The 27798-nt window shown below is 53.0% G+C and overlaps 1 protein-coding gene across 2 annotated transcripts in view; it reads left to right on the top strand.

The window, feature by feature from the left end:
• LOC148152043 (uncharacterized) overlaps positions 1 to 27798 on the top strand; it is a 164463-nt gene that overhangs the window by 67131 nt on the left and 69534 nt on the right. The window contains exons 1-4 of one of the 2 annotated variants that reach the window (XM_087993898.1): positions 12835 to 13142; positions 13246 to 13444; positions 14097 to 14196; positions 15845 to 15905. In XM_087993898.1, the coding sequence (XP_087850024.1) occupies positions 13405 to 13444; positions 14097 to 14196; positions 15845 to 15905 (201 nt within the window). In that variant the 5' untranslated portion in view covers positions 12835 to 13142; positions 13246 to 13404. Of the gene's footprint in view, positions 1 to 12834; positions 13143 to 13245; positions 13445 to 14096; positions 14197 to 15844; positions 15906 to 27798 lie in introns of those variants that run through there. The other variant, XM_087993894.1, reaches the window with a different exon arrangement.

Below are 27798 nucleotides of genomic sequence, written 5' to 3'. Positions count from 1 at the left end.
CTCTCTGTGCTCCCTGTAATGCCCTGTCCCTCTCTCTCTGTGCTCCCTGTAATGCCCTGTCCCTCTCTCTCTGTGCTCCCTGTAATGCCCTGTCCCTCTCTCTGTGCTCCCTGTAATGCCCTGTCCCTCTCTCTCTGTGCTCCCTGTAATGCCCTGTCCCTCTCTCTCTGTGCTCCCTGTAATGCCCTGTCCCCCTCTCTCTGTGCTCCCTGTAATGCCCTGTCCCTCTCTCTGTGCTCCCTGTAATGCTCTGTCCCCCTCTCTCTGTGCTCCCTGTTCTGCCGTCCCTCTCTCTCTCTGTGCTCCCTGTAATGCCCTGTCCCTCTCTCTGTGCACCCAGTCATGTCCTGTCCATCTCTCTGTGTTCCCTGTAATGCCCTGTCCCTCTCTCTGTGCTCCCTGTAATTACCTGTCCCCCTCTCTCTGTGCTCCCTGTAATGCCCTGTCCCCCTCTCTCTGTGCTCCCTGTAATGCCCTGTCCCTCTCTCTGTGCTCCCAGTAATGTCCTGTCCCTCTCTCTGTGCTACCTGTAATGCCCTGTCCCCCTCTCTCTGTGCTCCCTGTAATGCCCTGTCCCTCTCTCTGTGCTCCCTGTAATGCCCTGTCCCTCTCTCTCTGTGCTCCCTGTAATGCCCTGTCCCCCCTCTCTCTGTGCTCCCTGTAATGCCCTGTCCCTCTCTCTCTGTGCTCCCTGTAATGCCCTGTCCCTCTCTCTCTGTGCTCCCTGTAATGCCCTGTCCCCCACTCTCTGTGCTCCCTGTAATGCCCTGTCCCTCTCTCTCTGTGCTCCCTGTAATGCCCTGTCCCTCTCTCTCTGTGCTCCCTGTAATGCCCTGTCCCCTCTCTCTCTGTGCTCCCTGTAATGCCCTGTCCCCCTCTCTCTGTGCTCCCTGTAATGCCCTGTCCCTCTCTCTCTGTGCTCCCTGTAATGCCCTGTACCTCTCTCTCTGTGCTCCCTGTAATGCCCTGTCCCTCTCTCTGTGCTCCCTGTAATGCCCTGTCCCTCTCTCTCTGTGCTCCCTGTAATGCCCTGTCCCTCTCTCTCTGTGCTCCCTGTAATGCCCTGTCCCCCTCTCTCTGTGCTCCCTGTAATGCCCTGTCCCTCTCTCTGTGCTCCCTGTAATGCTCTGTCCCCCTCTCTCTGTGCTCCCTGTTCTGCCGTCCCTCTCTCTCTGTGCTCCCTGTAATGCCCTGTCCCTCTCTCTGTGCACCCAGTCATGTCCTGTCCATCTCTCTGTGTTCCCTGTAATGCCCTGTCCCTCTCTCTGTGCTCCCTGTAATTACCTGTCCCCCTCTCTCTGTGCTCCCTGTAATGCCCTGTCCCCCTCTCTCTGTGCTCCCTGTAATGCCCTGTCCCTCTCTCTGTGCTCCCAGTAATGTCCTGTCCCTCTCTCTGTGCTACCTATAATGCCCTGTCCCCCTCTCTCTGTGCTCCCTGTAATGCCCTGTCCCTCTCTCTGTGCTCCCTGTAATGCCCTGTCCCTCTCTCTCTGTGCTCCCTGTAATGCCCTGTCCCTCTCTCTGTGCTCCCTGTAATGCCCTGTCCCTCTCTCTCTGCTCCCTGTAATGCCCTGTCCCTCTCTCTGTGCTCCCTGTAATGCCCTGTCCCTCTCTCTCTGTGCTCCCTGTAATGCCCTGTCCCTCTCTCTCTCTGTGCTCCCTGCAATGCCCTGTCCCTCTCTCTGTGCTCCCTGTAATGCCCTGTCCCCCCTCTCTCTGTGTGGTGCCTGTAATGCCCTGTCCCTCTCTCTGTGCTCCCTGTAATGCCCTGTCCCTCTCTCTGTGCTCCCTGTAATGCCCTGTCCCTCGCTCTGCGCTCCCTGTAATGCCCTGTCCCTCGCTCTGTGCTCCCTGTAATGCCCTGTCCCTCTCTCTGTGCTCCCTGTAATGCTCTGTCCCTCGCTCTGTGCTCCCTGTAATGCCCTGTCCCTCGCTCTGTGCTCCCTGTAATGCCCTGTCCCTCTCTCTGTGCTCCCTGTAATGCCCTGTCCCCCTCTCTCTGTGCTCCCTGTAATGCCCTGTCCCTCTCTCTCTGTGCTCCCTGTAATGCCCTGTCCCTCTCTCTGTGCTCCCTGTAATGCCCTGTCCCTCTCTCTCTGTGCTCCCTGTAATGCCCTGTCCCTCTCTCTCTGTGCTCCCTGTAATGCCCTGTCCCTCTCTCTGTGCTCCCTGTAATGCCCTGTCCCTCTCTCTCTGTGCTCCCTGTAATGCCCTGTCCCCCCTCTCTCTGTGTGGTCCCTGTAATGCCCTGTCCCTCTCTCTGTGCTCCCTGTAATGCCCTGTCCCTCGCTCTGTGCTCCCTGTAATGCCCTGTCCCTCTCTCTGTGCTCCCTGTAATGCCTTGTCCCTCGCTCTGTGCTCCCTGTAATGCCCTGTCCCTCTCTCTGTGTTCCTGTAATGCCCTGTCCCTCTCTCTGTGCTCCCTGTAATGCCCTGTCCCCCTCTCTCTGTGCTCCCTGTAATGCCCTGTCCCCCCCTCTCAATGTGCTCCCTGTAATACCCTGTCGCTCTCTCTCTGTGCTCCCTGTAATGCCCTGTCCCTCTCTCTCTGTGCTCCCTGTAATGCCCTGTCCCCCCTCTCTCTGTGCTCCCTGTAATACCCTGTCCCTCTCTCTCTGTGCTCCCTGTAATGCCCTGTCCCTCTCTCTCTGTGCTCCCTGTAATGCCCTGTCCCCCACTCTCTGTGCTCCCTGTAATGCCCTGTCCCTCTCTCTCTGTGCTCCCTGTAATGCCCTGTCCCTCTCTCTCTGTGCTCCCTGTAATGCCCTGTCCCTCTCTCTCTGTGCTCCCTGTAATGCCCTGTCCCCCTCTCTCTGTGCTCCCTGTAATGCCCTGTCCCTCTCTCTGTGCTCCCTGTAATGCCCTGTCCCTCTCTCTCTGTGCTCCCTGTAATGCCCTGTCCCTCTCTCTGTGCTCCCTGTAATGCCCTGTCCCTCTCTCTCTGTGCTCCCTGTAATGCCCTGTCCCTCTCTCTCTGTGCTCCCTGTAATGCCCTGTCCCCCTCTCTCTGTGCTCCCTGTAATGCCCTGTCCCTCTCTCTGTGCTCCCTGTAATGCTCTGTCCCCCTCTCTCTGTGCTCCCTGTTCTGCCGTCCCTCTCTCTCTGTGCTCCCTGTAATGCCCTGTCCCTCTCTCTGTGCACCCAGTCATGTCCTGTCCATCTCTCTGTGTTCCCTGTAATGCCCTGTCCCTCTCTCTGTGCTCCATGTAATTACCTGTCCCCCTCTCTCTGTGCTCCCTGTAATGCCCTGTCCCCCTCTCTCTGTGCTCCCTGTAATGCCCTGTCCCTCTCTCTGTGCTCCCAGTAATGTCCTGTCCCTCTCTCTGTGCTACCTGTAATGCCCTGTCCCCCTCTCTCTGTGCTCCCTGTAATGCCCTGTCCCTCTCTCTGTGCTCCCTGTAATGCCCTGTCCCTCTCTCTCTGTGCTCCCTGTAATGCCCTGTCCCTCTCTCTGTGCTCCCTGTAATGCCCTGTCCCTCTCTCTCTGCTCCCTGTAATGTCCTGTCCCTCTCTCTGTGCTCCCTGTAATGCCCTGTCCCTCTCTCTCTGTGCTCCCTGTAATGCCCTGTCCCTCTCTCTCTCTGTGCTCCCTGCAATGCCCTGTCCCTCTCTCTGTGCTCCCTGTAATGCCCTGTCCCCCCTCTCTCTGTGTGGTCCCTGTAATGCCCTGTCCCTCTCTCTGTGCTCCCTGTAATGCCCTGTCCCTCTCTCTGTGCTCCCTGTAATGCCCTGTCCCTCGCTCTGCGCTCCCTGTAATGCCCTGTCCCTCGCTCTGTGCTCCCTGTAATGCCCTGTCCCTCTCTCTGTGCTCCCTGTAATGCTCTGTCCCTCGCTCTGTGCTCCCTGTAATGCCCTGTCCCTCGCTCTGTGCTCCCTGTAATGCCCTGTCCCTCTCTCTGTGCTCCCTGTAATGCCCTGTCCCCCTCTCTCTGTGCTCCCTGTAATGCCCTGTCCCTCTCTCTCTGTGCTCCCTGTAATGCCCTGTCCCTCTCTCTGTGCTCCCTGTAATGCCCTGTCCCTCTCTCTCTGTGCTCCCTGTAATGCCCTGTCCCTCTCTCTCTGTGCTCCCTGTAATGCCCTGTCCCTCTCTCTGTGCTCCCTGTAATGCCCTGTCCCTCTCTCTCTGTGCTCCCTGTAATGCCCTGTCCCCCCTCTCTCTGTGTGGTCCCTGTAATGCCCTGTCCCTCTCTCTGTGCTCCCTGTAATGCCCTGTCCCTCGCTCTGTGCTCCCTGTAATGCCCTGTCCCTCTCTCTGTGCTCCCTGTAATGCCTTGTCCCTCGCTCTGTGCTCCCTGTAATGCCCTGTCCCTCTCTCTGTGTTCCTGTAATGCCCTGTCCCTCTCTCTGTGCTCCCTGTAATGCCCTGTCCCCCTCTCTCTGTGCTCCCTGTAATGCCCTGTCCCTCTCTCTGTGCTCCCTGTAATGCCCTGTCCCTCTCTCTGTGCTCCCTGTAATGCCCTGTCCCTCTCTCTGTGCTCCCTGTAATGGCCTGTCCCCCCTCTCTCTGTGCTCCCTGTAATGCCCTGTCCCTCTCTCTGTCCTCCCTGTAATGCCCAGTCCCCCTCTCTCTGTGCTCCCTGTAATGCCCTGTCCCTCTCTCTGTGCTCCCTGTAATGCCCTGTCCCTCTCTCTCTCTGTGCTCCCTGTAATGCCCTGTCCTCCCTCTCTCTGTGCTCCCTGTAATGCCCTGTCCCTCTCTCTCTGTGCTCCCTGTAATGCCCTGTCCCCCTCTCTCTGTGCTCCCTGTAATGCCCTGTCCCCCCTCTCTCTGTGCTCCCTGTAATGCCCTGTCCCTCTCTCTCTCTGTGCTCCCTGTAATGCCCTGTCCCCCCTCTCTCTGTGCTCCCTGTAATGCCCTGTCCCTCTCTCTCTGTGCTCCCTGTAATGCCCTGTCCCCCTCTCTCTGTGCTCCCTGTAATGCCCTGTCCCCCCTCTCTCTGTGCTCCCTGTAATGCCCTGTCCCTCTCTCTCTGTGCTCCCTGTAATGTCCTGTCCCTCTCTCTCTGTGCTCCCTGTAATGCCCTGTCCCCCCTCTCTCTGTGCTCCCTGTAATACCCTGTCCCTCTCTCTCTGTGCTCCCTGTAATGCCCTGTCCCTCTCTCTCTGTGCTCCCTGTAATGCCCTGTCCCCCACTCTCTGTGCTCCCTGTAATGCCCTGTCCCTCTCTCTCTGTGCTCCCTGTAATGCCCTGTCCCTCTCTCTCTGTGCTCCCTGTAATGCCCTGTCCCCTCTCTCTCTGTGCTCCCTGTAATGCCCTGTCCCCCCCTCTCTCTGTGCTCCCTGTAATGCCCTGTCCCCTCTCTCTCTGTGCTCCCTGTAATGCCCTGTCCCTCTCTCTCTGTGCTCCCTGTAATGCCCTGTCCCCCTCTCTCTGTGCTCCCTGTAATGCCCTGTCTCTCTCGCTGTGCTCCCTGTAATGCCCTGTCCCCCTCTCTCTGTGCTCCCTGTAATGCCCTGTCCCTCTCTCTCTGTGCTCCCCGAAATGTCCTGTCCCTCTCTCTCTGTGCTCCCTGTAATGCCATGTCCCTCTCTCTCTGTGCTCCCTGTAATGCCCTGTCCCTCTCTCTGTGCTCCCTGTAATGCCCTGTCCCCCTCTCTCTGTGCTCCCTGTAATGCCCTGTCCCTCTCTCTGTGCTCCCTGTAATGCCCTGTCCCTCTCTCTCTGTGCTCCCTGTAATGCCCTGTCCCCCTCTCTCTGTGCTCCCTGTAATGCCCTGTCCCCCTCTCTCTGTGCTCCCTGTAATGCCCTGTCCCCCCCTCTCAATGTGCTCCCTGTAATACCCTGTCCCTCTCTCTCTGTGCTCCCTGTAATGCCCTGTCCCTCTCTCTCTGTGCTCCCTGTAATGCCCTGTCCCCCCTCTCTCTGTGCTCCCTGTAATACCCTGTCCCTCTCTCTCTGTGCTCCCTGTAATGCCCTGTCCCTCTCTCTCTGTGCTCCCTGTAATGCCCTGTCCCCCACTCTCTGTGCTCCCTGTAATGCCCTGTCCCTCTCTCTCTGTGCTTCCTGTAATGCCCTGTCCCTCTCTCTCTGTGCTCCCTGTAATGCCCTGTCCCCTCTCTCTCTGTGCTCCCTGTAATGCCCTGTCCCCCTCTCTCTGTGCTCCCTGTAATGCCCTGTCCCTCTCTCTCTGTGCTCCCTGTAATGCCCTGTCCCTCTCTCTCTGTGCTCCCTGTAATGCCCTGTCCCTCTCTCTGTGCTCCCTGTAATGCCCTGTCCCTCTCTCTCTGTGCTCCCTGTAATGCCCTGTCCCTCTCTCTCTGTGCTCCCTGTAATGCCCTGTCCCCCTCTCTCTGTGCTCCCTGTAATGCCCTGTCCCTCTCTCTGTGCTCCCTGTAATGCTCTGTCCCCCTCTCTCTGTGCTCCCTGTTCTGCCGTCCCTCTCTCTCTCTGTGCTCCCTGTAATGCCCTGTCCCTCTCTCTGTGCACCCAGTCATGTCCTGTCCATCTCTCTGTGTTCCCTGTAATGCCCTGTCCCTCTCTCTGTGCTCCCTGTAATTACCTGTCCCCCTCTCTCTGTGCTCCCTGTAATGCCCTGTCCCCCTCTCTCTGTGCTCCCTGTAATGCCCTGTCCCTCTCTCTGTGCTCCCAGTAATGTCCTGTCCCTCTCTCTGTGCTACCTGTAATGCCCTGTCCCCCTCTCTCTGTGCTCCCTGTAATGCCCTGTCCCTCTCTCTGTGCTCCCTGTAATGCCCTGTCCCTCTCTCTCTGTGCTCCCTGTAATGCCCTGTCCCTCTCTCTGTGCTCCCTGTAATGCCCTGTCCCTCTCTCTCTGCTCCCTGTAATGCCCTGTCCCTCTCTCTGTGCTCCCTGTAATGCCCTGTCCCTCTCTCTCTGTGCTCCCTGTAATGCCCTGTCCCTCTCTCTCTCTGTGCTCCCTGCAATGCCCTGTCCCTCTCTCTGTGCTCCCTGTAATGCCCTGTCCCCCCTCTCTCTGTGTGGTCCCTGTAATGCCCTGTCCCTCTCTCTGTGCTCCCTGTAATGCCCTGTCCCTCTCTCTGTGCTCCCTGTAATGCCCTGTCCCTCGCTCTGCGCTCCCTGTAATGCCCTGTCCCTCGCTCTGTGCTCCCTGTAATGCCCTGTCCCTCTCTCTGTGCTCCCTGTAATGCTCTGTCCCTCGCTCTGTGCTCCCTGTAATGCCCTGTCCCTCGCTCTGTGCTCCCTGTAATGCCCTGTCCCTCTCTCTGTGCTCCCTGTAATGCCCTGTCCCCCTCTCTCTGTGCTCCCTGTAATGCCCTGTCCCTCTCTCTCTGTGCTCCCTGTAATGCCCTGTCCCTCTCTCTGTGCTCCCTGTAATGCCCTGTCCCTCTCTCTCTGTGCTCCCTGTAATGCCCTGTCCCTCTCTCTCTGTGCTCCCTGTAATGCCCTGTCCCTCTCTCTGTGCTCCCTGTAATGCCCTGTCCCTCTCTCTCTGTGCTCCCTGTAATGCCCTGTCCCCCCTCTCTCTGTGTGGTCCCTGTAATGCCCTGTCCCTCTCTCTGTGCTCCCTGTAATGCCCTGTCCCTCGCTCTGTGCTCCCTGTAATGCCCTGTCCCTCTCTCTGTGCTCCCTGTAATGCCTTGTCCCTCCCTCTGTGCTCCCTGTAATGCCCTGTCCCTCGCTCTGCGCTCCCTGTAATGCCCTGTCCCTCTCTCTGTGCTCCCTGTAATGCCCTGTCCCTCTCTCTGTGCTCCCTGTAATGCTCTGTCCCTCGCTCTGTGCTCCCTGTAATGCCCTGTCCCTCGCTCTGTGCTCCCTGTAATTCCCTGTCCCTCTCTCTGTGCTCCCTGTAATGCCCTGTCCCCCTCTCTCTGTGCTCCCTGTAATGCCCTGTCCCTCTCTCTCTGTGCTCCCTGTAATGCCCTGTCCCTCTCTCTGTGCTCCCTGTAATGCCCTGTCCCTCTCTCTCTGTGCTCCCTGTAATGCCCTGTCCCTCTCTCTCTGTGCTCCCTGTAATGCCCTGTCCCTCTCTCTGTGCTCCCTGTAATGCCCTGTCCCTCTCTCTCTGTGCTCCCTGTAATGCCCTGTCCCCCCTCTCTCTGTGTGGTCCCTGTAATGCCCTGTCCCTCTCTCTGTGCTCCCTGTAATGCCCTGTCCCTCGCTCTGTGCTCCCTGTAATGCCCTGTCCCTCTCTCTGTGCTCCCTGTAATGCCTTGTCCCTCGCTCTGTGCTCCCTGTAATGCCCTGTCCCTCTCTCTGTGTTCCTGTAATGCCCTGTCCCTCTCTCTGTGCTCCCTGTAATGCCCTGTCCCCCTCTCTCTGTGCTCCCTGTAATGCCCTGTCCCTCTCTCTCTGTGCTCCCTGTAATGCCCTGTCCCTCTCTCTGTGCTCCCTGTAATGCCCTGTCCCTCTCTCTCTGTGCTCCCTGTAATGCCCTGTCCCTCTCTCTCTGTGCTCCCTGTAATGCCCTGTCCCTCTCTCTGTGCTCCCTGTAATGCCCTGTCCCTCTCTCTCTGTGCTCCCTGTAATGCCCTGTCCCCCCTCTCTCTGTGTGGTCCCTGTAATGCCCTGTCCCTCTCTCTGTGCTCCCTGTAATGCCCTGTCCCTCGCTCTGTGCTCCCTGTAATGCCCTGTCCCTCTCTCTGTGCTCCCTGTAATGCCTTGTCCCTCGCTCTGTGCTCCCTGTAATGCCCTGTCCCTCTCTCTGTGTTCCTGTAATGCCCTGTCCCTCTCTCTGTGCTCCCTGTAATGCCCTGTCCACCTCTCTCTGTGCTCCCTGTAATGCCCTGTCCCTCTCTCTCTGTGCTCCCTGTAATGCCCTGTCCCTCTCTCTCTGTGCTCCCTGTAATGCCCTGTCCCCCTCTCTCTGTGCTCCCTGTAATGCCCTGTCCCTCTCTCTCTGTGCTCCCTGTAATGCCCTGTCCCGCTCTCTCTGTGCTCCCTGTAATGCCCTGTCCCTCTCTCTCTGTGCTCCCTGTAATGCCCTGTCCCCCTCTCTCTGTGCTCCCTGTAATGCCCTGTCCCCCCTCTCTCTGTGCTCCCTGTAATGCCCTGTCCCTCTCTCTCTGTGCTCCCTGTAACACCATGTCCCTCTCTGTCTCGGCAGTATTTTTACGTTGGTTTGGAGACACAGTTCACTACCTTCAGTTTCTGGCCTCACTCGGCCTACCTGGTTGAGGTTCACTGTAAGGCCGACCATGGCGCCTGGAGTGAATGGAGCCCCCGGTCCTTGATCACCACCCCCCTGGGTAAGTCCGCTCGCCGCTTGGTCAAACACCACTCCGATAGTGACGGCTTTGGAATGGACTGAGAGAGATGGCCACTCAGTCAGCTGTGGACCTGATCCATGAGGTGGACAGGGGCAGAACAGGGTCGCGAGGGGCTGAGAAGGAGCTGCAGTACCCACAGAGGCTGGCAAATGGGAGTTTCGTACTGGTATCTCTGGGCCAGGAACCCAGAGTAATGGCTGGGCCCAGTATTTATTGTCCATCCCTAGTTGCCCCTTGTGAAGGTGGGGGTGAGCTGCCTTCCTGACCCGCTGCAGTCCAGGTGCTGTAGGGTGACCCACAATGCCCTGAGGGAGGGAATTCCAGGATTCTGACCCAGAGGCAATAAAGGAACAATGATATATCCTTCTAGATGGAAGTGGCTGTGGGATTGGAAGATGGAGTCTGAGGATCTTTGGTGAGTTTCTGCAGGGTATCTTGTAGCTGGTACACACTGCTGCTACTGAGGGTCGGTGGGGGAGGGAGGGGATGTTTGAGGATGTGGTGCCAATCAAGCGGCTGCTTTATCCTGGATGGTGTTGAGCTTCTTGAGTGTTGTTGGAGCTGCCCCCATCCAGGGCAAGCGGGGAGTATTCCATCACCCTCCTGCCTTGTACCTTGTAGATGGTGGACAGGCTTTGGGGAGTCAGGAGGTGAGTTACTCACCACAGTATTCCCAGCCTCTGACCTGCTCGTGTAGTCACTGCACCTATGTGGTGAGTCCAGTTAAGTTTCTGACCAATGGTAATCCTCAGGATGACGATAGGGGGTGATCCAGTGACAGTAACACCACTGAATGTCAAGGGGCGGTGGTTAGATTGTCTCTTGTTGATGATGGTCATAGCCTGGTATGTGTGTGGCACAAATGTTACTTGTCTCTTGTCAGCCCAAGCCTGGATATTGTCCAGATCTTGTTGTATTTGAACATGGACTGTTTGAGTACCTGAGGAGTTGTGAATGTGCTGAATGCTGTGTAATCATTGGGGAACATCCCCACTCCTGACCTTACGGTGGAGAGAAGGTCATTGATGAAGCAGCTGAAGGTGGTTGGGCCGAGGACACGACCCTGAGGGACCCCTGCAGAAACTAATTCAGCTGGGGGATGGGAACCGGAATTGTAGTTCCAGTGCACAGGAGGTTGAGAGTAGTCAGGTCAGAGGTATGGTTTCAAGGTCACAAGAGTTAACTGACAAGCAGGAAGTTGGTTTGAAGTGTGTCTTCTTCAACGCCAGGAGCATCCGGAATAAGGTGGTGAACTTGCAGCATGGGTTGGTACCTGGGACTTCGATGTTGTGGCCATTTCGGAGACATGGTTAGAACAGGGACAGGAATGGTTGTTGCAGATTCCAGGATTCAGATGTTTCAGTAAGAACAGAGAAGATGGTAAAAGAGGGGGAGGTGTGGCATTGTTGGTCAAGGACAGTATTACAGTTGTAGAAAGGATGTTTGGGGACTCGTCAACTGAGGTAGTATGGGCTGAGGTTAGAAACAGGAAAGGAGAGGTCACCCTGTTGGGAGTTTTCTATCGGCCTCCAAATAGTTCCAGAGGAAAGGATAGCAAAGATGATTCTGGATAGGAGTGAGAGAGACAGGGTAGTTGTTATGGGGGACTTTAACTTGCCAAATACTGACTGGGAATACTATAGTCCAGAGAGTGGTGCTGGAAACACACAGTAGGTCAGGCAGTATCCGAGGAGCAAGAGAATCGACGTTTCGGGCATGAGCCCTTCATCAGGAATGAGGCTTGTGGGCTGGGGCTGAGAGATAAATGGGAGGGGGTGGGGTGGGGCTGGGGGAAAGGTAGGTAAGAAAGCGATAGGTGGATGAAGGTGTGGGAGAAGGTGATTGGTCAGAGGGGGGAGTGATGGACAGGTCCGGAGGGCGGTGCTGAGTTGGAGGCTTGGGACTGGGATAATGTTGGGGGAAGGGGAAATGAGAAGCTGATGAAATCCACATTGATCCCGGGTGGTTGCAGGGTCCCAAGGCGGAGGATGAGGCGTGATCTCCAGCATCTGCTGTCCTCACTTTCTCATGGAAATACTACAGTACGAGTTCTGTAGATGGGTCAGTTTTTGTCCAGTGTGTGCAGGAGGGATTCCTGACACAGTATGTAGACAGGGCTGAAAATGTGTTGCTGGAAAAGCGCAGCAGGTCAGACAGCATCCAGGAACCTGAAGAAGGGCTTATGCCCGAAACGTCGATTCTCCTGTTCCCTGGATGCTGTCTGACCTGCTGCGCTTTTCCAGCAACACATTTCCAGCTCTGATCTCCAGCATCTGCAGACCTCACTTTCTCCTCACAGTATGTAGACAGGCCAACAAGGGGCGAAGCCACATTACATTTGGTACTGGGTAATGAGCCCAGTCAGGTGTTAGACTTGGAAGTAGGTGAGCACTTTGGTGATAGCGTTCACGATTCTGTTATGTTTACTTTAGTGATGGAAAGGGATAGGTGTGTACCACTGGGCAAGAGTTACAGCTGGGGGAAAGGCAAGTACGATGCGATTAGGCAAGATTTAGGAAGCATAGGATGGGGAAGGAAACTGCAGGGGATGGGCACAATTGAAAAGTGGAGCTTATTCAAGGAACAGCTACTGTGTGTCCTTGATAAGTATGTACCTGTCAGACAGGGAGGGAGTGGTCAAGCGCGGAGCCATGGTTTACTAAAGAAGTGGAATCTCTGGTCAAGAGGAAGAAGAAGGTTTATGTGAGAATGTACTAAGTTAAAAATCACACAACACCAGGTTATAGTCCAACAGGTTTAATTGGAAGCACACTAGCTTTCGGAGCGACGCTCCTTCATCAGGTCAATTCTTGTGACCTTGAAACCATATTCCCCCCCCCCATCCCCAATGCCCAGCCGCAGCAGTGTGTGCTCCCAGAAGAATGCTGGCTACTCAATTCCATTTTAATATTCTGCTCAGAAACAAAGCACTGTCGATGCTGGAAAAACTCAAAACGTTTCAGGTGCAGTCAGCCTTTCTCCGAACCAATAGTGCCTCGGAAAAGGTTGGAATATAATGATGGTCCATGTAATACACTTCACAATGACTCTCCTGTTTTCGGCTGTACTTTTCCGTGCACTAATTTCTTTAAAAGATTTGTAGATGTTCCCTTTTCAATTCTGGGAATGTCTATCTTGCTGAGATTCCTCACCTCACCTGCTATCCCGGCGGACAGTGACATTGGGTCTTGCCAGAGGAAGACCAGGTTTGATTCCTGCACTGGCTGAGGTGACCATAAAGGACTCTGTCTGTCACCCTCTCCCCTCACCTGAGGCACAGTGACCCTCCGGTGAAACCCCCAGCAGTTGTCTCTGTCTCTCTAATGAGAGAGGAGCCCCAGGTGGTGACCTGAGCCTTGTTTCTGCTCTTTGCTGTAGAACTCAGTCGCTGACCATCTGTACAATGAACTTTTCACATAAAAACATCAAAGTTCATTCACCATGAAAGGTAAAGGCACAAGCTGGTTTTCATGACAACATTTATTTGAAATGGCCTTTTGACAAATATTGGAAATAAAGAATCTACCCTTTTATTTCCACATAAATATTCCACACATTCAAATCTCACCCTTTTCCCCTTCAAACTCCCATCAATTAGACCATACGACATAGGAGTGGAAGTAAGGCCATTCGGCCCATCCTGTCCACTCTGCCATTTAATCATGGCTGATGGGCGTTTCAACTACACTTACCCGCACTCTCCCCGTAGCCCTTAATTCCTTGCGAGATCAAGAATTTATCAGTCTCTGCCTTGAAGACATTTACCGTCCCGGCCTCCACTGTGCTCCGTGGCAGTGAATTCCACAGGCCCACCACTCTCTGGCTGAAGAACTGTCTCCTCATTTCCGTTCTAAATTGACCCCCTCTAATTCTAAGCTGTGCCCACGGGCCCTAGTCACCCCACCGAACGGAAACAACCTCCCAGCGTCCACCCTTTCTGCACCATGTATTATCTTGTAAGTTTCTATTAGCTCTCCCCTCTGCCTTCTAAACTGGTACTTTGTACTTTACTCAAAAACTGCATGAATTCATGTAAAACTCTGTTATCTCACTTTTTAGATTAGAATCAATCTAAACATCAGGTCATAGACAGAGAACACAGGGGGCCAACACCTTCAACGTATTGTCTAGCTAACATTCATTGTTACAGCTCACCTGAGAATGCAACTTTTAAAAAAAAGGGTTTTGTGATTTACACATGAAAGAAGTGAAACTATCATGGCATTCGAACAGATGAAAGACTCAACAGAAAATCAAGGTATTTTTCAATGTATAATTTCAGTTACATCACACTAAAGTTTTGCTATAAATTCTGTGCCTTAGAATTGTGTCCTCCACTATCACCTGATGAAGGAGCGACACTCCGAAAGCTAGTGTGCTTCCAATTAAACCTGTTGGACTATAACCTGGTGTTGTGTGATTTTTAACTTTGTCCACCCCAGTCCAACACCGACGTCTCCGAATCCTTTAGATAATGTCCCTTACAAGCTCCTTCAGCAAACTGCTCTCACCGCTCTGAACACGGATTCGTTAACCTTCTCAGCCAGACTGTTGGGTTTCTGCAGGTTTTCAGCAGGGTTTTCTCATGCCCCAGCTGTTTGGGAGCTTGCTAAACACCACTGCTGCTAACACAGGCAGTTTCTACCTCAGCACATCTTTCATACACACTCAGAGGTTCTCTCTTTGTCTTATTCTCTTGTTTTCAATACTATTCACTTTCCAAGTAATGTGAACACAAAGTGAACTTTCCTTAAACCTTCCAATCCTGCCCTCGTGTTTGCTAACTGACAGGATAATTCACAACCAAGTGTAAAGCTGATGAAGAGGGTATCAGGGCAGCGTTGGATGTACAATGATATATTTCGCTGGCAACAGGAGGCAGGGGTTTATGTTATCTTTCTGTGTCACAGCCCCTGGGATATTGGTGCCTGGTGTGTGGATTGCGGTTGTGACTCTGTCCTGTCTGATTGGACTAGCTCTCATTGCTGTCTTCATCATGAAGATTGACAGGTAAAGAATTAATCAGAGATTTGTTCATTGGGGTCGGTCATTGGAAAGTAAACTCCTTACTCTACTGACCTCATGCCCAACTCACTGACCCCAATCCATTTTCTGACCTTTAACTTTGGTCCTCCTCTTGACCTGACCCATCTTATGACCCCTGACCCACCCATTGCCTTTGGCCCTCCTCCTGTTCCAGATCCATCCAATAGTCAGAGCCGACCACTGACACTTGGCCCAACACCCTGAACCCCTCATCACCCCTGACCCCTGAGTGAGCCTTGACCCCCGAACCCAATCCATTGATCACCCAAGTCACTAACCCAACCACACAGCTCAGGACCACTGCATACACCACTGACCTCAGCCAGAACCCCCACCTGGCCAGGAGAGGGCAGGAGTGGGGTGGGGGTGGGAGGGGAGGGTCAGGACGTGGGTCTGGGGTGGGGAGGGTGAGGGGGGTGAAAGGGGTGGGGGAGGAGGTGGGTCTGGGTGGGGACGGTGAAGGGGTGGGTCTGGGGTGAGGGGGGTGGGGGAGGGGGTGGGTCTGGGGTGAGGGGGGTGGGGGAGGAGGTGGGTCTGGGTGGGGGATGGGGAGGGGGTGGGTCTGGGTGGGGTGGGTGAGGAAGGTGAGGGAGGGTGGGTGAGGGGGATTGGGGAGGGGGTGGTCTGGGTGAGGGAGGGTGGGTCTGGGGTGGGGACAGTGAGGGAGGGTGGGTGAAGGGGGTGGGGGAGGAGGTGGGTCTGGATGGGGAGGGTGAGTGAGGGATGGGGAGGGTGAGTGAGGGAGGGGGTTTGGGTGGGGAGGGTGCGAGTTGGGTGGAGGGGGGGTCTGGGTGGGGAGGGTGGGAGGTGGGTGAAGGGGTGGGGAGGGTGGGTGAGGGGGTTGGGAGAGGGGTGGGTCTGGATGGGGACAGTGAGGGAGGGTGGGTGAAGGGGGTTGGGGGAGGGGGTGGGTCTGGATGGGGAGGGTGAGTGAGGGAGGGGGGTCTGGGTGGGGAGAATGGGAGGTGGGTGAAGGGGTGGGTCTAGGTGGGGAGGGTGGGTGAGGGGGTTGGTCTAGGTGGGGAGGGTGGGTGAGGGGATTGGGGGAGGGGGTGGGTCTAGGTAGGGAGGGTGGGTGAGGGGGTTGGGGGAGGGGGTGGGTCTGGATGGGGACAGTGAGGGAGTGTGGGTGAAGGGGGTTGGGGGAGGGGGTGGGTCTGGATGGGGAGGGTGGGGGAGTGTGGGTGAAGGGGGTTGGGGAGGAAGGGGGTGGGTCTAGATGGGGAGGGTGGGGGAGGGGGTTGGGGGAGGGGGTGGGTCTGGATGGGGAGGGTGAGTGAGGGAGGGGGGTGGGTGAGGGGGGTCTGGGTGGGGAGGGTGGGAGGTGGGTGAAGGGGTGGGTCTAGGTGGGGAGGGTGGGTGAGGGGGTTGGGGGAGGGGGTGGGTCTGGATGGGGACAGTGAGGGAGTGTGGGTGAAGGGGGTTGGGGAGGGGGTGGGTCTAGGTGGGGAGGGTGGGGGAGGGGGTTGGGGGAGGGGGTGGGTCTGGATGGGGAGGGTGAGTGAGGGAGGGGGGTGGGTGAGGGGGGTCTGGGTGGGGAGGGTGGGGGAGGGGGTTGGGGGAGGGGGTGGGTCTGGCTGATATGAAGCTGGTAACTCCCTTCTGTTCCCAGGGTGAAGAATTACCTGGTACCAGCTATCCCTGTGCCCAGGATCCGAGGCTTTGACATTAAGGTAAACATTGATCAGGGAATGGTAACATTTCCAGGCCTGTGTGTCTCTCCTTCAGAACTCCAGGAGCTGATAACCAGCATCTCCCCAGCTCGGAGGGCAGTGTCAGACTTTGCTGGTGCAATTGCAAGTTCCTGGGGTCAGGGGCTGTTGCCTGTGGGGTCTGAGGTCGGTGCGATCTGTGTACTATCACCGTACAGGGCTCTCTTTGGACAATTGGATCCGGGGGCAGGAAGTTAAAGAGGGTGCATTTGTTCTCTTCAAAATTTCTAAAATCTATTTTCCATGGAATGTGGTTGTTGACCCTAGTTGCCCCTTGAGAAGGTGGGGGTGAGCTGCCTTCCTGAATAACTGCAGTCCATGTGCTGCAGGGTGACCCACAATGCCCTGAGGGAGGGAATTCCAGGATTCTGACCCAGCGATAGTGAAGGAACGGGCGATATATTTCCAAGTCAGGATGGTGAGGGGCTTGGAGGGGAACTTCCAGGGGGTGGTGTTCCCATGTACCTGCTGCCCTTGTCCTTCTAGATGGAAGTGGTCATGGGGTTTGGAAGGTGCTGTCTGAGGATCTTTGGTGAGTTTCTGCATCTTGTAGCTGGTACACACTGCTGCTACTGAGGGTCGGTGGGGGAGGGAGGGGATGTTTGAGGATGTGGTGCCAATCAAGCGGCTGCTTTATCCTGGATGGTGTTGAGCTTCTTGAGTGTTGTTGGAGCTGCCCCCATCCAGGGCAAGTGGGGAGTATTCCATCACCCTCCTGCCTTGTACCTTGTAGATGGTGGACAGGCTTTGGGGAGTCAGGAGGTGAGTTACTCACCACAGTATTCCCAGCCTCTGACCTGCTCGTGTAGTCACTGTACTGATGTGGTGAGTCCTTGGAAACAGATATTTACAGCACAGAAGGAGCCCATACAGTCCATTGCATCAGTGGCTAAGAACAAAGATCTGACTGCATTAATCCCATTTTCCAGCTCCTGGCCCCTGACCCTGGGGGCAATGGCAACAAAAGTCAATATCGAAATGCTGCTTCAATGACTAAGAGCTGTGGTCTCACCCACCCTCAAAGGCAGCAACTCCCACTCTCCTATCCCTCCAAGTGGAAACAAAACTACCTCAAGTCTCCTCTTAACTTTCCATCTCTTACTTTGAGACTATGCTGGCTGGTTATTGACCCGTCAAACAATGAAAACACCACCTTCCCACCTCCTCAATCTGTTCCCCTCACCATCTTATACACCTCAATCAATTCACCGATCAACCTTCACTGCTTCAAGGGAAACAAATCTTCCCTTGCTCAGAGTCTCCAACCCAGGTAGTATCCCGACAGATCTCCCTGTCCCCTCTCTGGTACGATCACTCCCTTCCTATAAATCTCCCCTGTCCCCTCTCTAATACGATCACTCCCTTCCTATAAATCTCCCCTGTCCCCTCTCTGGTACGATCACTCCCTTCCTATAAATCTCCCCTGTCCCCTCTCTGGTACGATCACTCCCTTCCTATAAATCTCCCCTGTCCCCTCTCTAATACGATCACTCCCTTCCTATAAAACTCCCCTGTCCCCTCTCTAATACGATCACTCCCTTCCTATAAAACTCCCCTGTCCCCTCTCTGGTACGATCACTCCCTTCCTATAAATCTCCCCTGTCCCCTCTCTAATACGATCACTCCCTTCCTATAAAACTCCCCTGTCCCCTCTCTAATACGATCACTCCCTTCCTATAAAACTCCCCTGTCCCCTCTCTGGTACGATCACTCCCTTCCTATAAATCTCCCCTCTCCCCTCTCTAATACGATCACTCCCTTCCTATAAAACTCCCCTGTCCCCTCTCTGGTACGATCACTCCCTTCCTATAAATCTCCCCTGTCCCCTCTCTAATACGATCACTCCCTTCCTATAAAACTCCCCTGTCCCCTCTCTGGTACGATCACTCCCTTCCTATAAATCTCCCCTCTCCCCTCTCTAATACGATCACTCCCTTCCTATAAAACTCCCCTGTCCCCTCTCTGGTACGATCACTCCCTTCCTATAAATCTCCCCTGTCCCCACTCTGGTACGATCACTCCCTTCCTATAAAACTCCCCTGTCCCCTCTCTGGTACGATCACTCCCTTCCTATAAATCTCCCCTCTCCCCTCTCTAATACGATCACTCCCTTCCTCTAAATCTCCCCTGTCCCCTCTCTGGTACGATCACTCCCTTCCTATAAATCTCCCCTCTCCCCTCTCTAATACGATCACTCCCTTCCTCTAAATCTCCCCTGTCCCCTCTCTGGTACGATCACTCCCTTCCTATAAATCTCCCCTGTCCCCTCTCTAATACGATCACTCCCTTCCTATAAATCTCCCCTGTCCCCTCTCTAATACGATCACTCCCTTCCTCTAAATCTCCCCTGTCCCCTCTCTGGTACGATCACTCCCTTCCTATAAATCTCCCCTCTCCCCTCTCTAATACGATCACTCCCTTCCTCTAAATCTCCCCTGTCCCCTCTCTGGTACGATCACTCCCTTCCTATAAATCTCCCCTGTCCCCTCTCTAATACGATCACTCCCTTCCTATAAATCTCCCCTGTCCCCTCTCTAATACGATCACTCCCTTCCTATAAATCTCCCCTGTCCCGTCTCTAATACGATCACTCCCTTCCTATAAATCTCCCCTGTCCCATCTCTGGTACGATCACTCCCTTCCTATAAATCTCCCATGTCCACTCTCTAATAGGATCACTCCCTTCCTATAAATCTCCCCTGTCCCTTCGTTGGTACGATCACTCCCTTCCTATAAATCTCCCCTGTCCCCTCTCTAATACGATCACTCCCTTCCTATAAATCTCCCCTGTCCCGTCTCTAATACGATCACTCCCTTCCTATAAATCTCCCCTGTCCCCTCTCTAATACGATCACACCCTTCTTCTAAATCTCCCCTGTCCCCTCTCTGGTACGATCACTCCCTTCCTATAAATCTCCCCTGTCCCCTCTCTGGTACGATTACTCCCTTCCTCTAAATCTCCCGTGTCCCCTCTCTGGTACGATCACTCCCTTCCTATAAATCTCCCCTGTCCCCTCTCTAATACGATCACTCCCTTCCTATAAATCTCCCTGTCCCCTCTCTGGTACGATCACTCCCTTCCTCTAAATCTCCCCTGTCCCCTCTCTGGTACGATCACTCCCTTCCTATAAATCTCCCTTGTCCCCTCTCTAATACGATCACACCCTTCCTATAAATCTCCCCTGTCCCCTCTCTGGTACGATCACTCCCTTCCTATAAATCTCCCCTGTCCCCTCTCTGGTACGATCACTCCCTTCCTATAAATCTCCCCTTTCCCCTCTCTAATACGATCACACCCTTCCTCTAAATCACCCCTGTCCCCACTCTAATACGATCACTCCCTTCCTATAAACCTCCCCTGTCCTCTCTCTGGTACGATCACTCCCTTCCTATAAATCTCCCCTCTCCCCTCTCTAATACGATCCCTCCCTTCCTATAAATCTCCCCTGTCCCCTCTCTGGTACGATCACTCCCTTCCTATAAATCTCCCCTGTCCCCTCTCTAATACGATCACTCCCTTCGTATAAATCTCCCCTGTCCTCTCTCTGGTACGATCACTCCCTTCCTATAAATCTCCTCTGTCCCCTCTCTAATACGATCACTCCCTTCGTATAAATCTCCCCTGTCCCCTCTCTGGTACGATCACTCCCTTCCTTTAAATCTCCCCTGTCCCCTCTCTGGTACGATCACTCCCTTCCTATAAATCTCCCCTGTCCCCTCTCTAAAACGATCACACCCTTCCTATAAATCTCCCCTGTCCCCTCTCTGATACGATCACTCCCTTCCTATAAATCTCCCCTGTCCCCTCTCTAATACGATCACTCCCTTTATATAAATCTCCCCTGTCCCCTCTCTAATACGATCACTCCCTTCCTATAAATCTCCCCTGTCCCATCTCTAATACTATCACACCCTTCCTCTAAATCTCCCTTGTCCCCTCTCTAATACGATCACTCCCTTCCTATAAATCTCCCCTGTCCCCTCTCTGGTACGATCACTCCCTTCCTATAAATCTCCCCTGTCCCCTCTCTGGTACGATCACTCCCTTCCTATAAATCTCCCCTGTCCCCTCTCTGGTACGATTACTCCCTTCCAATAAATCTCCCCTGTCCCCTCTCTGGTACGATCACTCCCTTCCTCTAAATCTCCCCTGTCCCCTCTTTATACGATCACACCCTTCCTCCAAATCTCCCTTGTCCCCTCTCTGCTACGATCACTCCCTTCCTATAAATCTCCCCTGTCCCCTCTCTGGTACGATCACTCCCTTCCTATAAATCTCCCCTGTCCCCTCTATGGTATGATTACTCCCTTCCAATAAATCTCCCCTGTCCCCTCTCTGGTACGATCACACCCTTCCTCTAAATCTCCCCTGTCCCCTCTCTAATCCGATCACACCCTTCCTATAAATCTCCCTTGTCCCCTCTCCACTATGATCACTCCCTTCCTATAAATCTCCTCTGTCCCCTCTCTAATACGATCACTCCCTTCCTATAAATCTCCCCTGTCCCCTCTCTGGTACGACCACTGCCTTCCTATAAATCTCCCCTGTCCCCTCTCTTGTACGATCACTCCCTTCCTATGAATCTCCCTGTCCCCTCTCTAATACGACCACTCCCTTCCTATAAATCTCCCCTGTCCCCTCTCTGGTACGATCACACCCTTCCTATAAATTTTCCCTCTGTCCCATCTCTAATACTATCACACCCTTCCTCTAAATCTCCCTTGTCCCCTCTCTAATACGATCACTCCCTTCCTATAAATCTCCCCTGTCCCCTCTCTGGTACGATCACACCCTCCCTATAAATCTCCCCTGTCCCCTCTCTGGTACGATCACTCCCTTCCTATAAATCTCCAATGTCCACTCTCTGGTATAATCACTCCCTTCCTATAAATCTCCCCTCTACCCTCTCTAATACGACCACTCCCTTCCTATAAATCGCCCCTGTCCCCTCTCTGGTACAATCACTCCCTTCCTATAAATCTCCCCTGTCCCATCTCTAATACGATCACTCCCTTCCTATAAATCTCCCCTGTCCCCTCTCTAATACGATCACTCCCTTCCAAAAAATCTCCCCTGTCCCCTCTCTAATACGATCACTCCCTTCCTATAAATCTCCCCTGTCCCCTCTCTAATACGATCACTCCCTTCCTATAAATCTCCCCTGTCCCCTCTCTAATACGATCACTCCCTTCCTATAAATCTCCCCTGTCCCCTCTCTAAAACGATCACACCCTTCCTATAAATCTCCCCTGTCCCCTCTCTAATACGATCACTCCCTTTATATAAATCTCCCCTGTCCACTCTCTAATACGATCACTCACTTCCTATAAATCTCCCCGTACCCTCTCTGGTACGATCACTCCCTTCCTATAAATCTCCTCTGTCCCCTCTCTAATACGATCACACCCTTCCTATAAATCTCCCCTGTCCCCTCTCTAATACGATCACTCCCTTCCTATAAATCTCCTCTGTCCCATCTCTAATACTATCACACCCTTCCTCTAAATCTCCCTTGTCCCCTCTCTAATACGATCACTCCCTTCCTATAAATCTCCCCTGTCCCCTCTCTGGTACGATCACTCCCTTCCTATAAATCTCCCCTGTCCCCTCTCTGGTACGATCACTCCCTTCCTATAAATCTCCCCTGTCCCCTCTCTGGTACGATTACTCCCTTCCAATAAATCTCCCCTGTCCCCTCTCTGGTACGATCACTCCCTTCCTCTAAATCTCCCCTGTCCCCTCTTTATACGATCACACCCTTCCTCCAAATCTCCCTTGTCCCCTCTCTAATACGATCACTCCCTTCCTATAAATCTCCCCTGTCCCCTCTCTGGTACGATCACTCCCTTCCTATAAATCTCCCCTGTCCCCTCTATGGTACGATTACTCCCTTCCAATAAACCTCCCCTGTCCCCTCTCTGGTACGATCACACCCTTCCTCTAAATCTCCCCTGTCCCCTCTCTAATACGATCACTCCCTTCCTCTAAATCTCCCCTGTCCCCTCTCTGGTACGATCACTCCCTTCCTATAAATCTCCCCTGTCCCCTCTCTAATCCGATCACACCCTTCCTATAAATCTCCCTTGTCCCCTCTCCAGTCCGATCACTCCCTTCCTATAAATCTCCTCTGTCCCCTCTCTAATACGATCACTCCCTTCCTATAAATCTCCCCTGTCCCCTCTCTGGTACGACCACTGCCTTCCTATAAATCTCCCCTGTCCACTCTCTTGTACGATCACTCCCTTCCTATGAATCTCCCTATCCCCTCTCTAATACGATCACTCCCTTCCTATAAATCTCCCCACTACACTCTCCAGTACGACCACTCCCTTCCTATAAATCTCCCCTGTCCCCTCTCTGGTACGATCACACCCTTCCTATAAATTTTCCCTCTGCCCTCTCTAATACGACCACTCCCTTCCTATAAATCTCCCCTGTCCCCTCTCTAATACGATCACTCCCTTACTATAAATCTCCCCTGTCCCCTCTCTAATACGATCACTCCCTTCCTATAAATCTCCCCTGTCCCCTCTCTGGTACAATCACACCCTTCCTATAAATTTTCCCTCTGCCCTCTCTAATACGACCACTCCCTTCCTATAAATCTCCCCTGTCCCCTCTCTAATACGACCACTCCCTTCCTATAAATCTCCCCTGTCCCCTCTCTAATACGATCACTCCCTTACTATAAATCTCCCCTGTCCCCTCTCTGGTACAATCACTCCCTTCCTATAAATCTCCAATGTCCACTATCTGGTATAATCACTCCCTTACTATAAATGTCACCTGTCCCCTCTCTGGTACGATCACTCCCTTCCTATAAATCTCCAATGTCCACTCTCTGGTATAATCACTCCCTTCCTATAAATCTCCCCTCTACCCTCTCTAATACGACCACTCCCTTCCGATAAATCGCCCCTGTCCCCTCTCTGGTACAATCACTCCCTTCCTATAAATCTCCCCTGTCCCCTCTCTAATACGATCACTCCCTTCCTATAAATCTCCCCTGTCCCCTCTCTAATACGATCACTCCCTTCCAAAAAATCTCCCCTGTCCCCTCTCTGATTCGATCACTCCCTTCCTATAAATCTCCCCTGTCCCCTCTCTAATACGATCACTCCCTTCCAAAAATTCTCCCCTGTCCCCTCTCTGGTACGATCACTCCCTTCCTATAAATCTCCCCTGTCCCCTCTCTAATACGATCACTCCCTTCCTATAAAACTCCCCTGTCCCCTCTCTGGTACAATCACTCCCTTCCTATAAATCTCCCCAGTCCCCTCTCTAATACAATCACTCCCTTCCAATAAATCTCCCCTGTTCCCTCTCTAATACGATCACTCCCTTCCAAAAAATCTCCCCTGTCCCGTCTCTATTACCTTCACTCCCGAACTAAAAATCTCCCATGTCCCCTCTCTGGTACGATCACTCCCTTCCTATAAATCTCCCCTCCGTCCCCTCTCTGGTATGATCACTCCCTTCCTATAAATCTCCACTCTACCCTCTCTGGGACGATCACTCCCTTCCAATAAATCTCCCTGTCCCCTCTCTGGTACGATCACTACCTTCCAATAAATCTCCCTGTCCCCTCTCTGGTATGATCACTCCCTTCCTATAAATCTCCCTGTCCCCTCTCTGGTACGATCACTCCCTTCCTATAAATCTCCCCTGTCCCCTCTCTGGTACGATCACTCCCTTCCAATAAATCTCCCTGTCCCCTCTCTGGTACGATCACTCCCTTCCAATAAATCTCCCCTGTCCCCTCTCTGGTACGATCCCTCCCTTCCTATAAATCTCCCATGTCCACTCTCTAATACGATCACTCCCTTCCTATAAATCTCCCCTGTCCCGTCTCTAATACGATCACTCCCTTCCTATAAATCTCCCCGTCCCCTCTCTAATACGATCACTCACTTCCTATAAATCTCCCCGTCCCCTCTCTAATAGGATCACTCCCTTCCTATAAATCTCCCCTGTCCCTTCGTTGGTACGATCACTCCCTTCCTATAAATCTCCCCTGTCCCCTCTCTAATACGATCACTCCCTTTATATAAATCTCCCCTGTCCCCTCTCTAATACGATCACTCCCTTCCTATAAATCTCCCCTGTCCCATCTCTAATACTATCACACCCTTCCTCTAAATCTCCCTTGTCCCCTCTCTAATACGATCACTCCCTTCCTATAAATCTCCCCTGTCCCCTCTCTGGTACGATCACTCCCTTCCTATAAATCTCCCCTGTCCCCTCTCTGGTACGATCACTCCCTTCCTATAAATCTCCCCTGTCCCCTCTCTGGTACGATTACTCCCTTCCAATAAATCTCCCCTGTCCCCTCTCTGGTACGATCACTCCCTTCCTCTAAATCTCCCCTGTCCCCTCTTTATACGATCACACCCTTCCTCCAAATCTCCCTTGTCCCCTCTCTAATACGATCACTCCCTTCCTATAAATCTCCCCTGTCCCCTCTCTGGTACGATCACTCCCTTCCTATAAATCTCCCCTGTCCCCTCTATGGTATGATTACTCCCTTCCAATAAATCTCCCCTGTCCCCTCTCTGGTACGATCACACCCTTCCTCTAAATCTCCCCTGTCCCCTCTCTAATCCGATCACACCCTTCCTATAAATCTCCCTTGTCCCCTCTCCACTATGATCACTCCCTTCCTATAAATCTCCTCTGTCCCCTCTCTAATACGATCACTCCCTTCCTATAAATCTCCCCTGTCCCCTCTCTGGTACGACCACTGCCTTCCTATAAATCTCCCCTGTCCCCTCTCTTGTACGATCACTCCCTTCCTATGAATCTCCCTGTCCCCTCTCTAATACGACCACTCCCTTCCTATAAATCTCCCCTGTCCCCTCTCTGGTACGATCACACCCTTCCTATAAATTTTCCCTCTGTCCCATCTCTAATACTATCACACCCTTCCTCTAAATCTCCCTTGTCCCCTCTCTAATACGATCACTCCCTTCCTATAAATCTCCCCTGTCCCCTCTCTGGTACGATCACACCCTCCCTATAAATCTCCCCTGTCCCCTCTCTGGTACGATCACTCCCTTCCTATAAATCTCCAATGTCCACTCTCTGGTATAATCACTCCCTTCCTATAAATCTCCCCTCTACCCTCTCTAATACGACCACTCCCTTCCTATAAATCGCCCCTGTCCCCTCTCTGGTACAATCACTCCCTTCCTATAAATCTCCCCTGTCCCATCTCTAATACGATCACTCCCTTCCTATAAATCTCCCCTGTCCCCTCTCTAATACGATCACTCCCTTCCAAAAAATCTCCCCTGTCCCCTCTCTAATACGATCACTCCCTTCCTATAAATCTCCCCTGTCCCCTCTCTAATACGATCACTCCCTTCCTATAAATCTCCCCTGTCCCCTCTCTAATACGATCACTCCCTTCCTATAAATCTCCCCTGTCCCCTCTCTAAAACGATCACACCCTTCCTATAAATCTCCCCTGTCCCCTCTCTAATACGATCACTCCCTTTATATAAATCTCCCCTGTCCACTCTCTAATACGATCACTCACTTCCTATAAATCTCCCCGTACCCTCTCTGGTACGATCACTCCCTTCCTATAAATCTCCTCTGTCCCCTCTCTAATACGATCACACCCTTCCTATAAATCTCCCCTGTCCCCTCTCTGGTATGATCACTCCCTTCCTATAAATCTCCCCTGTCCCCTCTCTAATATGATCACACCCTTCCTCTAAATCACCCTTTTCGCCTCTCTAATACGATCACTCCCTTCCTATAAATCTCCTCTGTCCCATCTCTAATACTATCACACCCTTCCTCTAAATCTCCCTTGTCCCCTCTCTAATACGATCACTCCCTTCCTATAAATCTCCCCTGTCCCCTCTCTGGTACGATCACTCCCTTCCTATAAATCTCCCCTGTCCCCTCTCTGGTACGATCACTCCCTTCCTATAAATCTCCCCTGTCCCCTCTCTGGTACGATTACTCCCTTCCAATAAATCTCCCCTGTCCCCTCTCTGGTACGATCACTCCCTTCCTCTAAATCTCCCCTGTCCCCTCTTTATACGATCACACCCTTCCTCCAAATCTCCCTTGTCCCCTCTCTAATACGATCACTCCCTTCCTATAAATCTCCCCTGTCCCCTCTCTGGTACGATCACTCCCTTCCTATAAATCTCCCCTGTCCCCTCTATGGTACGATTACTCCCTTCCAATAAACCTCCCCTGTCCCCTCTCTGGTACGATCACACCCTTCCTCTAAATCTCCCCTGTCCCCTCTCTAATACGATCACTCCCTTCCTCTAAATCTCCCCTGTCCCCTCTCTGGTACGATCACTCCCTTCCTATAAATCTCCCCTGTCCCCTCTCTAATCCGATCACACCCTTCCTATAAATCTCCCTTGTCCCCTCTCCAGTCCGATCACTCCCTTCCTATAAATCTCCTCTGTCCCCTCTCTAATACGATCACTCCCTTCCTATAAATCTCCCCTGTCCCCTCTCTGGTACGACCACTGCCTTCCTATAAATCTCCCCTGTCCACTCTCTTGTACGATCACTCCCTTCCTATGAATCTCCCTATCCCCTCTCTAATACGATCACTCCCTTCCTATAAATCTCCCCACTACACTCTCCAGTACGACCACTCCCTTCCTATAAATCTCCCCTGTCCCCTCTCTGGTACGATCACACCCTTCCTATAAATTTTCCCTCTGCCCTCTCTAATACGACCACTCCCTTCCTATAAATCTCCCCTGTCCCCTCTCTAATACGATCACTCCCTTACTATAAATCTCCCCTGTCCCCTCTCTAATACGATCACTCCCTTCCTATAAATCTCCCCTGTCCCCTCTCTGGTACAATCACACCCTTCCTATAAATTTTCCCTCTGCCCTCTCTAATACGACCACTCCCTTCCTATAAATCTCCCCTGTCCCCTCTCTAATACGACCACTCCCTTCCTATAAATCTCCCCTGTCCCCTCTCTAATACGATCACTCCCTTACTATAAATCTCCCCTGTCCCCTCTCTGGTACAATCACTCCCTTCCTATAAATCTCCAATGTCCACTATCTGGTATAATCACTCCCTTACTATAAATGTCACCTGTCCCCTCTCTGGTACGATCACTCCCTTCCTATAAATCTCCAATGTCCACTCTCTGGTATAATCACTCCCTTCCTATAAATCTCCCCTCTACCCTCTCTAATACGACCACTCCCTTCCGATAAATCGCCCCTGTCCCCTCTCTGGTACAATCACTCCCTTCCTATAAATCTCCCCTGTCCCCTCTCTAATACGATCACTCCCTTCCTATAAATCTCCCCTGTCCCCTCTCTAATACGATCACTCCCTTCCAAAAAATCTCCCCTGTCCCCTCTCTGATTCGATCACTCCCTTCCTATAAATCTCCCCTGTCCCCTCTCTAATACGATCACTCCCTTCCAAAAATTCTCCCCTGTCCCCTCTCTGGTACGATCACTCCCTTCCTATAAATCTCCCCTGTCCCCTCTCTAATACGATCACTCCCTTCCTATAAAACTCCCCTGTCCCCTCTCTGGTACAATCACTCCCTTCCGATAAATCGCCCCTGTCCCCTCTCTAATACAATCACTCCCTTCCAATAAATCTCCCCTGTTCCCTCTCTAATACGATCACTCCCTTCCAAAAAATCTCCCCTGTCCCGTCTCTATTACCTTCACTCCCGAACTAAAAATCTCCCATGTCCCCTCTCTGGTACGATCACTCCCTTCCTATAAATCTCCCCTCCGTCCCCTCTCTGGTATGATCACTCCCTTCCTATAAATCTCCACTCTACCCTCTCTGGGACGATCACTCCCTTCCAATAAATCTCCCTGTCCCCTCTCT

Source organism: Chiloscyllium plagiosum, unplaced genomic scaffold, assembly GCF_037043375.1.
Source record: "Chiloscyllium plagiosum isolate Xiang-an unplaced genomic scaffold, Cpla_swu_hap1 HiC_scaffold_2, whole genome shotgun sequence".
NCBI classification, from domain to species: Eukaryota; Metazoa; Chordata; class Chondrichthyes; order Orectolobiformes; family Hemiscylliidae; genus Chiloscyllium; species Chiloscyllium plagiosum.
The sequence above is the reverse complement of the archived record's forward strand: the minus strand, read 5'-3'. Positions and strand labels throughout refer to the sequence as shown.